General features: G+C 36.0%; 1 protein-coding gene across 1 annotated transcript; it reads left to right on the forward strand.

Annotated features, from left to right (window-relative positions):
* Positions 1-736: 736 nt before the first annotated feature.
* Positions 737-5,655, forward strand: LOC107771667 (DAR GTPase 2, mitochondrial-like). The gene is made up of 9 exons (XM_016591090.2): positions 737-955; positions 1,246-1,415; positions 2,351-2,455; positions 3,002-3,079; positions 3,932-4,082; positions 4,213-4,283; positions 4,519-4,615; positions 4,729-4,901; positions 5,159-5,655. The coding sequence occupies exons 2-9, from the start codon at positions 1,248-1,250 to the stop codon at positions 5,399-5,401; spliced, it is 1,086 nt and encodes a 361-aa protein (XP_016446576.1). The 5' UTR covers positions 737-955; positions 1,246-1,247; the 3' UTR covers positions 5,402-5,655.
* The last annotated feature ends 6,700 nt before the right edge of the window (positions 5,656-12,355 follow it).

Below are 12,355 nucleotides of genomic sequence, written 5' to 3' on the forward strand. Positions count from 1 at the left end.
ATACGGAAAGTTCTAGCATAATATACTGGAGATTGGTGCACATGTGTATGAACTTCCGCCATATTATGCTGGAACTCCAACACACAAAAAGTTTCAGCATTATATACTAGAGATTGGAGCACATGTGTATGGACTTCCAGCATATTATGATGGACCGGTATATTCCAGTATATTATGCTGGAACTCCAGTATATTATGTTGGAATATTTTTCGGATTTTGAACAGTATTTTCTTTCAGATTTATCTTTACATGAAAAGTGACTAAATTTCAATTATTTTTGAAACTGTGACTATTTTTTAATTATCATTTGTAAATCTGGCTATTTTTGAATTTCAACCGTCTGCACTACATCCAACGGTAAACAAAAATATTTGATAGTAGTTCACATAATTTACATCTCGTTTAATATGTTTAAGTAAGTAATAGTAGTAAAAGAAATTAAAATAATCATTAAAAATTAGCTTAACGAAGGGGAGCCTTGGCATAATGTGATCAAGAGGGTCACATGTTCTAACCGTATAAAAAGTCTTTTGTAAAAATACAAGATAAAACTCTGTACAATAGAATTCTGTGGTTCGATTCTTCTTCTGATCCCGCACAATAACGATAGCTTAGTGTATCATGCCTCCCTTTATTAAAAGTGAGCTTAATAAAAATGTCACATCAAAATTTAAATATTTATAATTTCAAAAGTTGTAACTTGGTACAAGTATAAAAACTGAATGAACTGTATCTGCAACTGCAAGGCGCTGCCAAAGAAGGATCTCTTTTGAAAATTGCTTCTTTTTCTTGGTTATCTATATCTTCATCATTTCACAACTGGTTCTGTATGTGGGAACTTTTTGACAATACTTTTGATTTGAATGGCTTCAGTTTCAAGTGGGTTTTAGATTTTCAACAAGAATAAGACAAGCTGGGCTTACTTCTACTTACTGGAGTTACATTGCCAATTAGGTAAAAATCGAACCTTTGTACGTTTTTATGTGTTTCTTTGAGCTTTTTCACTTGCTTTAGCATTTGCAGCTAGCAGCTTTTGTTATTAAAAACTCATTCTTTCTGTCCATTTTGGGGAGAGCATATAGAATTATTGCTACTGAGTGGTTAACTTAGCTTTATTTCCTCCAATTCTTGGGCAGTTTGAGTGTTGGATTTGGGAATTTTGACAAAACTTTGACTTAAGTTATTACTTGTTAGGGAAAATGCTAATCCAACTATGCTTTGACCCAGCCTATTCTTTTGTACAGGAATGACGTTAACGGCTAGTTTAGTTCAAAAGATAGGTAATGCAATTAAGGAAGTGGCCAGGAATAAAGGCTCAACATGGTGGTACACACCTCACATGGCTGCAGCATCTCGTGCCATAGCCGAACGAATCCCATTGGTTGATCTTGTCCTTGAAGTCAGAGATGCGCGGGTATGTATATATCCTTAGCCTTCACGGATATTTTCCTTTCCTTTTTTGTCTGACATGCGTTTGATTAAATGTCTGAATGAGTTTGGCAGTATTACTCCGGAAGTGTTTTGTTTTGTGATGTGGTTCTTTGGATAATACATTATTCTCTTAGATGTGTGTTCTCTTGTTAACAAGTTTTGACCTCGCACGACTTAAGTCCTGCATGATCTACTCTGACTACGTATCAGTTATGGAAACAGGAGGGATAGCCTAGTGGTAAACTCTCCATCTCTAACCATAAAGTTGGGGGGTTTGAGTCGCCAAGGGAACAAAGTGGTAACTTTGGCTTTGTGTAGTGGGGTTTGGGGGTTGGAGTTTAGCAATTCACGATGTATGTTGCAATTGAGCGATAGACCATTATTTTTGGCCTCTTTTGGTAGGTAATGATCTTACCAGTTAGTCTTTCAATCTTCCAGAGCCTTTTTCTAAGTTTTATCTCAAGTGTCAACACAAACATAATAAAATAAAAAGGAAAAGCAACAACATAGCTTGATATATTGACATCGTTGTCAAGTCCCCAAAGGGATGGCTGAGTGATTGAGGCATATGAGTGACAACCGGGAGGTTCTATGTTCAAATCCCAGCTACAACACTTGTGGTGAACCTGTCTAATCCATCCTCAATGGATAGGGTTACTCGACACTGGTGCTTGTGGGTTATAGCAGGCTGTTTGGTGGATTAGTCGAGATTGCGCAAACTGGCGCGGACACCACCATTATGAATAAAATAAAAAAATTGACAAAGTTGTCAATGACATATATGGTGGGTATTTTTTATAAGGACTCAATTATAATTCAACATATGTTCAAACATGTTTTAGTTCCCTTATTAACAAGGATATGTTTGTGTATCTGTCATCTAATTTTTTAATCTTTTTACCCTTTGATTTTTTTCAGATTCCTTTATCATCAAAATGTGAGCTAATTAAGAATTTGTCACCTTCCTCGAGGCGCATTATAATTCTGAACAAGACAGATTTAGCAAATCACATTCAACTAAAGGTGATACTTTTTTCTTCACTTTCTTAGCTAGCATTTGAACATAGATTTGATTGAAACTTGAAAAAAGAATTTTTAAAGTTGTGTTGAAAAATAATTTTTGACAGTTGAAGTTGTGTTTGGACATGCATTTTATTTGAAGAAAAGTTGAAGTTTTGTGAGTGGAAGAAACATTTTTTCCCAAAAACAGTCAAACCAGTTTTTGGAAACTTGAGAATTTTTGAAATTTTTTTTTCCGAAACATGATCATATTTCACAAACAAACAATGTTTTCAAAAAAAATTGAAAAAGTGAAGCCAAAATTTATGGCCAAACGGGAGCTTAGTGTGGTAAACATTGCTGTTTCAGTAGACAATTGTTCATCTAGCCGATTCCTAGATTCCCCCTGCTCTGCCCACCCCTCTATATGATCACAAGCAGCATACCTTATAGCTTTTTGTTGTTAGGCGCTACTTCCGATCCGAAATTATTGCAGATTTTATGTTGTAGATACGTTTTGCTCGCTTCCTTTTGCATGAGCAGATATTTATTTACATTTGTATCCTGCAGGAATGGCTGAAATACTTTGAGCAACAAAAGTGTCTTGTATTTGGAGTCAATTCCCATAATAAAGATAAAATCAAAGAGGTACGTGTATAAAAGTGTCACTGCTTTGTTTCTTATTTTATTTAGCCGAGGGTCTACCGGAAACAACCTCTCTGCCCTCCCAGGATAGGGCAAGTCTGCGTACACACTACCCTCCCCAAACTGCACTTGTGGGAAATCACCGGGTATGTTGTTGTTGTAGTATTTACTTCAGTATTTGAGGTCACTGGTGTAAGTGCTCATTTTACAATGTTATAAAGAAAAATGACATGCATTTCATGAAATTTTGTAGTTGAAAGAATATTTTCGCTAATATTACTTTCATAATCTGGATTTTGTAACGATTATTTGTTTCAAGTTATACTCCTGAATTTATTATTCAGTTCTAGCTGCACCAATCTGTCTGGAACTTGCCTAGTACTCCCCATAATTCAGAACATACTCTCCCACTGAGGTTCCATGTTGATGTATTTGATGGCTAGCTTTCTAGATTGTTTACTTCGGTAACATTCTTTTTGTACAGACAGAATAGGAATTCTTTAATGTTTAATATATGAGGCAGTACTTTGACAATACCCTATGTTGTAGTAGTATAAAGAGTAGAACACTGCAGTGATGCAATGTTTCAAAGATTATATAAATTGTGTTACCAAGTTCCCTAGCTTTCATTTGAATTCAGGTGGCCTTTCGGTTAATGGTGTGCACCCGAAATACATTGGTCCATTTGAGTATGTTTATCAATTTGACTAATTATTGTTGGGTTGGCATCGATATTGTACTAATGAAAAAGGAGTAGGGTTTGATATTCATCACTAGTTGATCTGACAACCTTTTGTTTTGCATGTCATGCTCATTTGCGTCAGATATAAATCTTGACATATTGCAGACTTGCAGTTACTGAACTTTCTGCGAGCTAGAGTTCGAGAATTACCAAAGACTGGTCATGGTGGTCAGACAATAACATTAATGCTAGTTGGCATTCCTAATGTTGGGAAGTCTGCCCTTGCCAACTCATTGCATCAAATTGGAAGGATCAGTGCAGCGGGTACATCAACTTTTAGTACAAACTGTTAGTTGTTAAGTTCTTGTTAGCTGTTTTATTCTCGTCTTTCTGAAAGACATTAGTGTAAAGAACTTATCCAATCCAACATCCTGAAACATTCTTTGATCTGTAGAGAAAGGAAGATTAAAGCATGCCATAGTGAGTCCTGATCCCGGAGAAACAAAAAATATTAGTGGCTTGAAGGTATATATTTCTTACTTATTAAAAAAAAAGAGGCTCTTTTTTCTTTCTTTGTATTATTATAATCTGGCTTCAACCAGAAAAGTTGTGATCTAGAAAGGTTAGTACATCTGGGTTTTGGATTTTTCGCAGAGTTCCTGCAGCTTGTTTTTCAACTTATGGGTTTTAGCTTTCCTGTTTTCTGTTCGTTTTTTGTTTCTGTAGTCATTTCCTGATGAAACTACTTTTACAAAATCAGATCGCCAGCCATCCTAGTATTTATGTGTTAGACACCCCTGGTGTTTTCCCGACTGAGATTCTCAATGCAGAGGTGTGCTCTAATCTAGCTTTAACAGGTAGAATTTCCAAAACATTTTCTTTTGCTAACCTTTTGGATTCATCAGAACATAGTGTGAGTTTAGAAGTGACTTGTCATCTGATACTCCAATTTCCTTTATTCTAAATGCAGGTGCAATCAGAGATTGCTTGGTTGGGGAAGTGGAGCTTGCAGAATATTTTCTATCCATCTTTAACTTGAGCGATGAATACAAAAAATGGGCCAAGTTGTCATTATCAGGTGCTGATGATAGTTCTGAGTTAGAGAGAAGACAGAAGCGGCAATATTTAACAGATCACACGCAGGTTAGCAGTTCAAAAGGAAATCGGTTATAACGTACTTCTTTCCTCTTTGCTGTATGCTTGTTTTGTTTCTTTAGTCATTTGTAATGAAACTGCTCTTACAAAATTAGAGGCCAGCCATCCAAGTCATTTGGCACACTACTGATAATATGGGAATTTTACAACATGAATATAGTCCAGTTTTTAGCTCAACTTATATCGACTCCTTGTTCTTTCCCCATTAGAATAGTTGGATATGACATATGAGATTATTCATACAGGATTTCATTGTGAACAAAGTCCGAAGAATGCTCTTCGAAGTAGTTTCATCTTTCAATTGCAATCTAGAGGATGAGGAGATCATGCTGCAGCTTATCAAAGCAGAATTTGCTGTCCTTCGCGATGCTTTTAATTTACCTCCTGATTCGGATGATTATGTTCGTAAAGTGGCTGCTAAATTGCTTAATCTGTATCGTACTGGAAGGCTTGGTCATTATACTCTAGACCTTGTTCCAAGTAAATAACTAAGGAAAAGACGTGCCAACTTTAGGGGGCTGTCTATGTAGTCGACTATGATGCAAGTGTTGTTATGACATCCGATCCAAATATCCGAAATCCGAAATTGAGCGGATCGATTCGGATTTCGAATTTCGGATCCAAATGAACAGCCCTACCCTAAACCCCACACGTGAGATTATACTGATTTGTTATTGTTGTTACTTTATATACTACTTATCTAGCACTATTATTACAGTTCATTTACCTTTGCTTTCTCTTCTTTCATTGTCTCTACTTTTTGTCCTTTCACTTCATTTCAAAATTCCCTCTTTCTCCCTTTCTTTCTTTTCGCAAAACACACTTTGGGCAAGTACTATCCAAATATGGCAAGGTATAATATCCAAACTTGGTATCGTATATTGGATGCCCCGAGCTATTTTTGTCTTGTTGATCCTGAATATTTTTCTAAATTTGGAAGTTTGTTAGTACGCTAATGTGACAAAGAGCATGAATACACTATTTTAGACGCATGAAAGTGCAGGAAAGTTGAAAATAACCTTCTAGGTGGGTATTTTCCAACCGTTAATTGTCACGTAGTCATAGCGAATAAATTTTTACCCGGGGTTATCCTCTCAACTTTTTTGTAAAAAAAATCTAGACACCACTTAATAGTGGGTATGGCTCCCCACCAAAATACGCTGCACCAGAAAGTTGAACTTCATGATATTAAAACTTAGTTATATAATTTCCAAAAGTTTCAAACTATATTATAAAGATTAGCTACTTGAGCAAAACAACTATCAAGTATCAACTACACCACTGAGAACATGAAACTAGCAAGCTGAAAGCTTTGGTGAATGAATGCACTTTTGAACCAAAAATTGTCAATCGATAGATAAACTTATAAGACTAAGAGGTTGTAACATGATTACCGGGGGAAAAATAAAACAAGTGTCTCGATCATTCATAATGTAATTTTGGAGAGATCACACTCTCTGTACAAACGAATCCTTCACGAAAAGTATTAGATTGAGGACATAATCCAAATGGTCCTTTGGATGTCCTAATTACAGAAAAAAACCAATTCCTAGCATAGAGCAACACTTCACCATCTGCAAACCTATATCCGGGTATGGCTGAATAAAGATCGGTACATTGTATAACAAACAATATTCCTTGATACCATAGTCTTTCATTACCCATGCGCAAAAACTGTCCTTCCCCCGATTGTTAATACAATAACCACAAAGCATTCCGTTCAATACTGAGACGCCACGGTCAGTGGTTTCCATTATTAAGCACATTCCATATGGCAACGGGATCTGTCCATACACTTCATTTGAAATACTAAATGACACCGCAAATCATTGAGCGACAAACCAAGCCAATGAAATGCTCCATTTACAAATGCCAAAGAGTCCATACCAGACAACACAGGGTAAACACCAGTAAGATGTTTATCAATTTTTCTCCAAAAACCACTTTTCAGCGCGAGAATTTCGCCAGGTGCTTTAAGATCAATCTTAAGGATCTTATAGTCGTCAATAGTTGAGTCATATCCCAATCCGAAAGTACTAAATTCCTCCGATGGAAATTCAGGACAGTGGAGTACTTCGGATTCTCTTGTGGAGGGGTTCCATAGCAAAAGTACGAGGTGTTTGTTAGGATAACTACAAACCCCAATAAGAGACAAGCCATCGCGACAACAATAGATTCTGCAACGACTTGGTCTACAGTTTGAAGGGCAATCAAGTTTTTGCACATCCTTAACCAGTTGAAATGAAGACAAAGAAGAACTATAGAAGGAAAACATATTATCCGTATCAAGGGACATTTGGCAAACAAGAAACTTTCGGGAATTTTGATCATTTTTGGCGCGATTGAGATGCTTCATCTTAAAGTAAGGCTCGAATAAGATTAACCTTTTCCAAACCTTTGAAACACATTTGAATCGAAGAAGAGACCGTACAGGTAATATATAAAGAGAATGTCCATAATTATTTCATCTTGTAAGTGAATTCCCATAGCCCCATCAACATCCATGTGCTTTGTATTCTTTGAAAGCTTCACAACTCTCTTAGCTGCAATTAAAAATAGTGGTTAGCGCCATAACACAAGCAACAATGCTAGTGGAGGCAAAAAACACTAGCTAATTTATTTCTATCTATCCAAGCATTAATGTACAAAGTTATACGATATCTATGCTAATTAGAGGTAGGTGAAATTAATCGAGGTTGCAGCTTGAGGCACCAAAAATAATTTGTTTTCCTCTGTCTAAACCTTAGTGGGCAGTGACGGAGGCAGAATTACCGCTAAATGTTTCAAAAAAAAAAAAAAGTTATAAAATTAAAAGCAATTGTGGCAAGTGACACACTAATTTGTGTTAAAGTAATTCAAAACAAAGAAGTACAAAATGAATTTTGCCTATGTAATTTCCGGGCTAAGGGGGTTCGGATGAACCTCTCCCCCCACCCCCGCCCCCTCACCCCCTCAAAATCCGCCTTGTTAGTAAGGCTGTCCAACGGGACGGGACGTCCCGACCCGTCCCGGTCCCGTCCCGCGTCCCGTCCCACTTAATTTTAAACGGGATGGGCTCATGTTAAACGGGACACGGGATGGGACGGGATGGCCATTTCGTCCCGTTTATCCCGTCCCATTTAGTCCCGTCCCCTCCCGTCCCGCGTCCCTTTTTTTTTTTTTGAATTATAGCCGTTGGGCAACGACTATAATTGCAAAAATAGCCGTTCCCAATGGCTAAAAACGGCCATATTTGGCCCCCACTCCCCCAAAACACCCCTACCCCCCCAAACTTTTAATATAATCCCTAAGTTTATTAAATTACACTTTGGCCCTATTTTCTACTATAAATACCCCATCCTTCATTTTTTTCCCACAAAAATAAATTATTCTCTCTCAAATCTCTTACATTCTATCTATATTATTCTCTCAATTTTCTCGCAAAAAGTTTTAAGTATTTGGACAAATTTTTGGAGCAACTTTCAAGCTTCAAATTAATTCGCCAAGTATTTGGAGCAATATTTTGGGCAATTTCTTCAAGTTTCAATATTTAATCACGGTGCACTCGTTCCATCTCCTAATTTTAATATATATATTTTGCTCATTATTTTAGTACTTAATTTTTGTGTTTACTTTACGTGTTCTATTTTCGTATTTCATTTGTGTTTTTAATTTTTGTGTTAACTTTTTTAATTTAATTTTGTATTTAAATTATGGCACCTAAAAATATATTTAGCGTATTTAAAAAAAACTAGTAAAAAAAGTAGTAAAGGTGAAAGTAGTAGTAATCCTAATCCTAGTCCTAATCCTATAATTAGAAAACATATAGATGAAATGACTCATGTTGATGAAACTTTATTTTTCCAACCCCCTGCATGTTATAATATTAATTTCGGAGAACAACTAGATCATGAAACTTTACAAAGACAATTTGGCAATGATATTTTTATTGAGGACGAAAAAAATGAGGATGAAGAAAATGAGGAATAGGAATTAGATGAAACACCCACTAGTCCCGCAACACAAGCTCCAACTCAGAGTCAATCTCGGTCTGGAGCTTTACCCCCTGTACCTCCTGTAAGGGGTAAGCCTAAGGGTGAACGTCCCAAAACATCACTTGTATGGAAATTTTTAAAAAATGATAAAGTCAATCAACGTGCTACATGTGAAATATGTAAGCAATGATTTGCGCACACCAAAAGTGGTGGGACGGGGGGTTTATCTAGGCACTTAGGTAGGGACCACAAAGCGTTATGGATACAAGCTAAAATAGAAGCCGGACAAATACCAGATCCTAGCACCGGTACTAGCACTCCTAGTAGATCCGGCGGGGGTTCTAATTTTTTACAACAGCATCTTGACCCTTCTTCTGGTACTATTTTACGCCCCTATAACAAAGATAGAGATCGTGAGAACTCAACAAAAATGGTGGCTGTCTGTGGCTTACCTTTTACTTTTCCTTCTCACCCTGCTTTTGTGCATTATATACAAGAAACTTATAATCCTGCTTTCCAGGTTTTCCTAAGACTATAGTTAGAAATGATGTTTTTAAATTTCAAACCGAATATCTTCAGTATATTCGTTGTGTATTTTTTCACTTAGATTGTAAAGTGTCTATCACATCTGATATAGGTCGTAGTCCTAATAGTTGTGATTATTTAACTGTTACATGTCATTGGGTTGATCATCACTGGAACATGCAAAAACGTATTATTGGTTATGAATTTGTTGATTCAAAATACACTGGAGCATATATTGCAACTACTGTTCTACAAATACTTGATTTTTATGGACTCATTGATAAAGTTTTAACTATCACCTTAGATAATGCTTCTGCTAACACAACTGCAGCAACTAGCTTAAGAACTAGACTTTGTCCAATTAATCCGGTAATTTTTCATGTTAGATGTGCATGTCATATTTTTAACTTGGTTGTAAAAGATGGTATTAATTTATTTTCTGATGCTTGTAGCAAAGTACAACATGCTTGCGGCTATATTTTTCATGCTAATAAAGCGAGTAGAATTCGTGAATTTGCTCAACAATGTGCTAGTGCTAACCTTCCATATAGAAAAGTTCCAAAAGATGTTTGTACTAGGTGAAATTCTACTTATGAAATACTTAAAGTTGCTTATGATTATCGGGTGCCTATACAAAAGGTATTTAATATGCATAATGATATCCCCGCAGATCAAATTGTTGATTCTGATTGGGATCTGATCAAAGAGCTTACTAAATTTTTGAAAATTTTTTATTATGCTATAAAATAATTTTCTGGTATATATTATCCTACTATTACACAAATATTATGGTATATTTGTGAAATTTCTGTTGTATTTGGTAAGTATAAAACTAATCCAACTTATACACCGGCCATTAATGAAATGATTACAAAATTTAAAAAGTATTTTTTTCCTATTCTCCAAGTTTATTTAATTTCTACTATACTTAACCCATCTTTAAAATTAAGAGGTGCAAAGGGAATTGTTCGTAAAATTTATGAGAATTTAGCAATTCAAGAAAATGAACAACCATCTCTCGAAGAATGCCAAGCTAACATATATTCTTATGTTAGATCAATGTTTGATAAATATAAATCTATGGAAACAACAGTTGGTGAAACTGCTCCTTCTACTTCTAAGTCTAGAGTAGAAGTTCTATGGGAAGATATGGATGATATAACAGGTTTTGATTCCTCTATTGATGATAAACTTGATTCTTATCTTAATCAAGGATTGGAAAGTATTAAAGACGAAGAAGGCAACGAACAACTTTTGGCATGGTGGAGGGAGCGTGGCAAGGCTTTTCCAACACTTTCAATAATGGCCCGAGATATTCTTGCTATTCAAGCATCATCAGTAGCATCAGAGAGTGCTTTTAGCGCGGCAAGATTTCAAATCGGAGATCATAGATATTCATTAGGAGGACAGCCTAGAGATTTCCGTATTATTTAGAGATTGGATTAATTCAGAAAGAAGAAATCTTGGTTTTTGAAAAATTAACCACTAGGGAAGAAGAAGAATACAATGAGATACTTAGCACTGAGAGCGATGGCGGCATGGAACTCATGGAACATCAATCAACATTGCCAATTCCAGAACAATGTCCAAGAGAAATTATAGATAAGTTACAACGAAGTTATATAGGAGCTTATAAATATTAGTATGATAATTTGTAATTGGCTACTAAGAGGCCTAGTTCAAACAGAACCCTTCCTAGAAGGTGGCTGCGTAGATTAGGTGCTCTTCAAAAAAAAAATATTTGTATGTGAGATTTGAAAGTTCTATTAATAAAATAAAAGGCTCTAAGCGTTTTGTTTTATGAATTGTCTTACACTCTTACTTAGTTACTTAATGGCTTGAAATTATATTAAATAAATTATAACTCTATTATAAATTTATAATTACTAGAATATTTCATTACAAGTATTTTGTTTTAATATTTTATAATTCTTTACTTAGTTTTCTAATTTTCGTTTAATTTTTAAATTTATTAAATAAGTCAAAAAACTAGATGTAGCAAACTTTAAAAACTTAGTCATTGTCAAAATAATATCCGTTGCCAAACTCAATGCTTAAATATTTTTTTTTTAAAAAAGGCACTTAAGGCCCGCGAACCCGTCCCGTCCCGTTTGTTAGCGGGACGGGATGGGTCTACCGTCCGTCTCGTCCCGTCCCATCCCGTTTGTTAGCGGGACGGGATGGGCCTACCGTTTCGTCCCGTTTGTCTCGTCCCGTTTCGTCCCGTCCTGTCGTCCCGTCCCGTTTCATTTATTTTGTCCCGTCCCGTCCCGTTGGACAGCCATACTTGTTAGTGGGTAGAGTTAGAACTGCCTTAAGCTTGCTCAGGCACCACGCGCACACACAGACAAACCGAGAATACACATCAGATGCGGCAAAAATAAACAGACACCTTTGTGAATTTGAGGGGAGATACTGATTTCTTCTTTCATTGGCCTTTGAAAAGATTTACCTTTTGTGTATTTGGAGCTTTGCTATGATTTGAATGCTAGGGTTTCTGTTTTATAGTATGATAGAGTAGGTAATTTCTTTTTTTTTCTTTCTGCCCTGCTAATTATTTTCTTTTTTGGTTTCTCAACTCGGTGTCCGGTATCTGCATTGGAGCCCGACTATATCAGAATTCGCCCCGCATAAGGCCCCATTCGGGGGGAACCAAAGATTTTTTCATACCCAATACTCCAACCCGAAACCTCTAGTTAATGGAGGAGCAGTCGAATCCACTCACAACATCCTTTGGTGGTTTTTCCGTGGTAATTTAAGATAGCATCAGTGTTTCTTAACACCTAAAAAATAAAGTCTTATAAAATGAAAAGATCAAAAAAGTGCACAATGCTTAATTAATTATCTAAGTAGTCTCTGGGTTTGCGCGTTACGCGTGTACTCATATTAATATGTAAGCCTTTTAAGAATTACATTGATAAATTATTTAAAATAGATATTTGT

Source organism: Nicotiana tabacum, chromosome 15, assembly GCF_000715075.1.
Source record: "Nicotiana tabacum cultivar K326 chromosome 15, ASM71507v2, whole genome shotgun sequence".
Classification (NCBI taxonomy): domain Eukaryota; kingdom Viridiplantae; phylum Streptophyta; class Magnoliopsida; order Solanales; family Solanaceae; genus Nicotiana; species Nicotiana tabacum.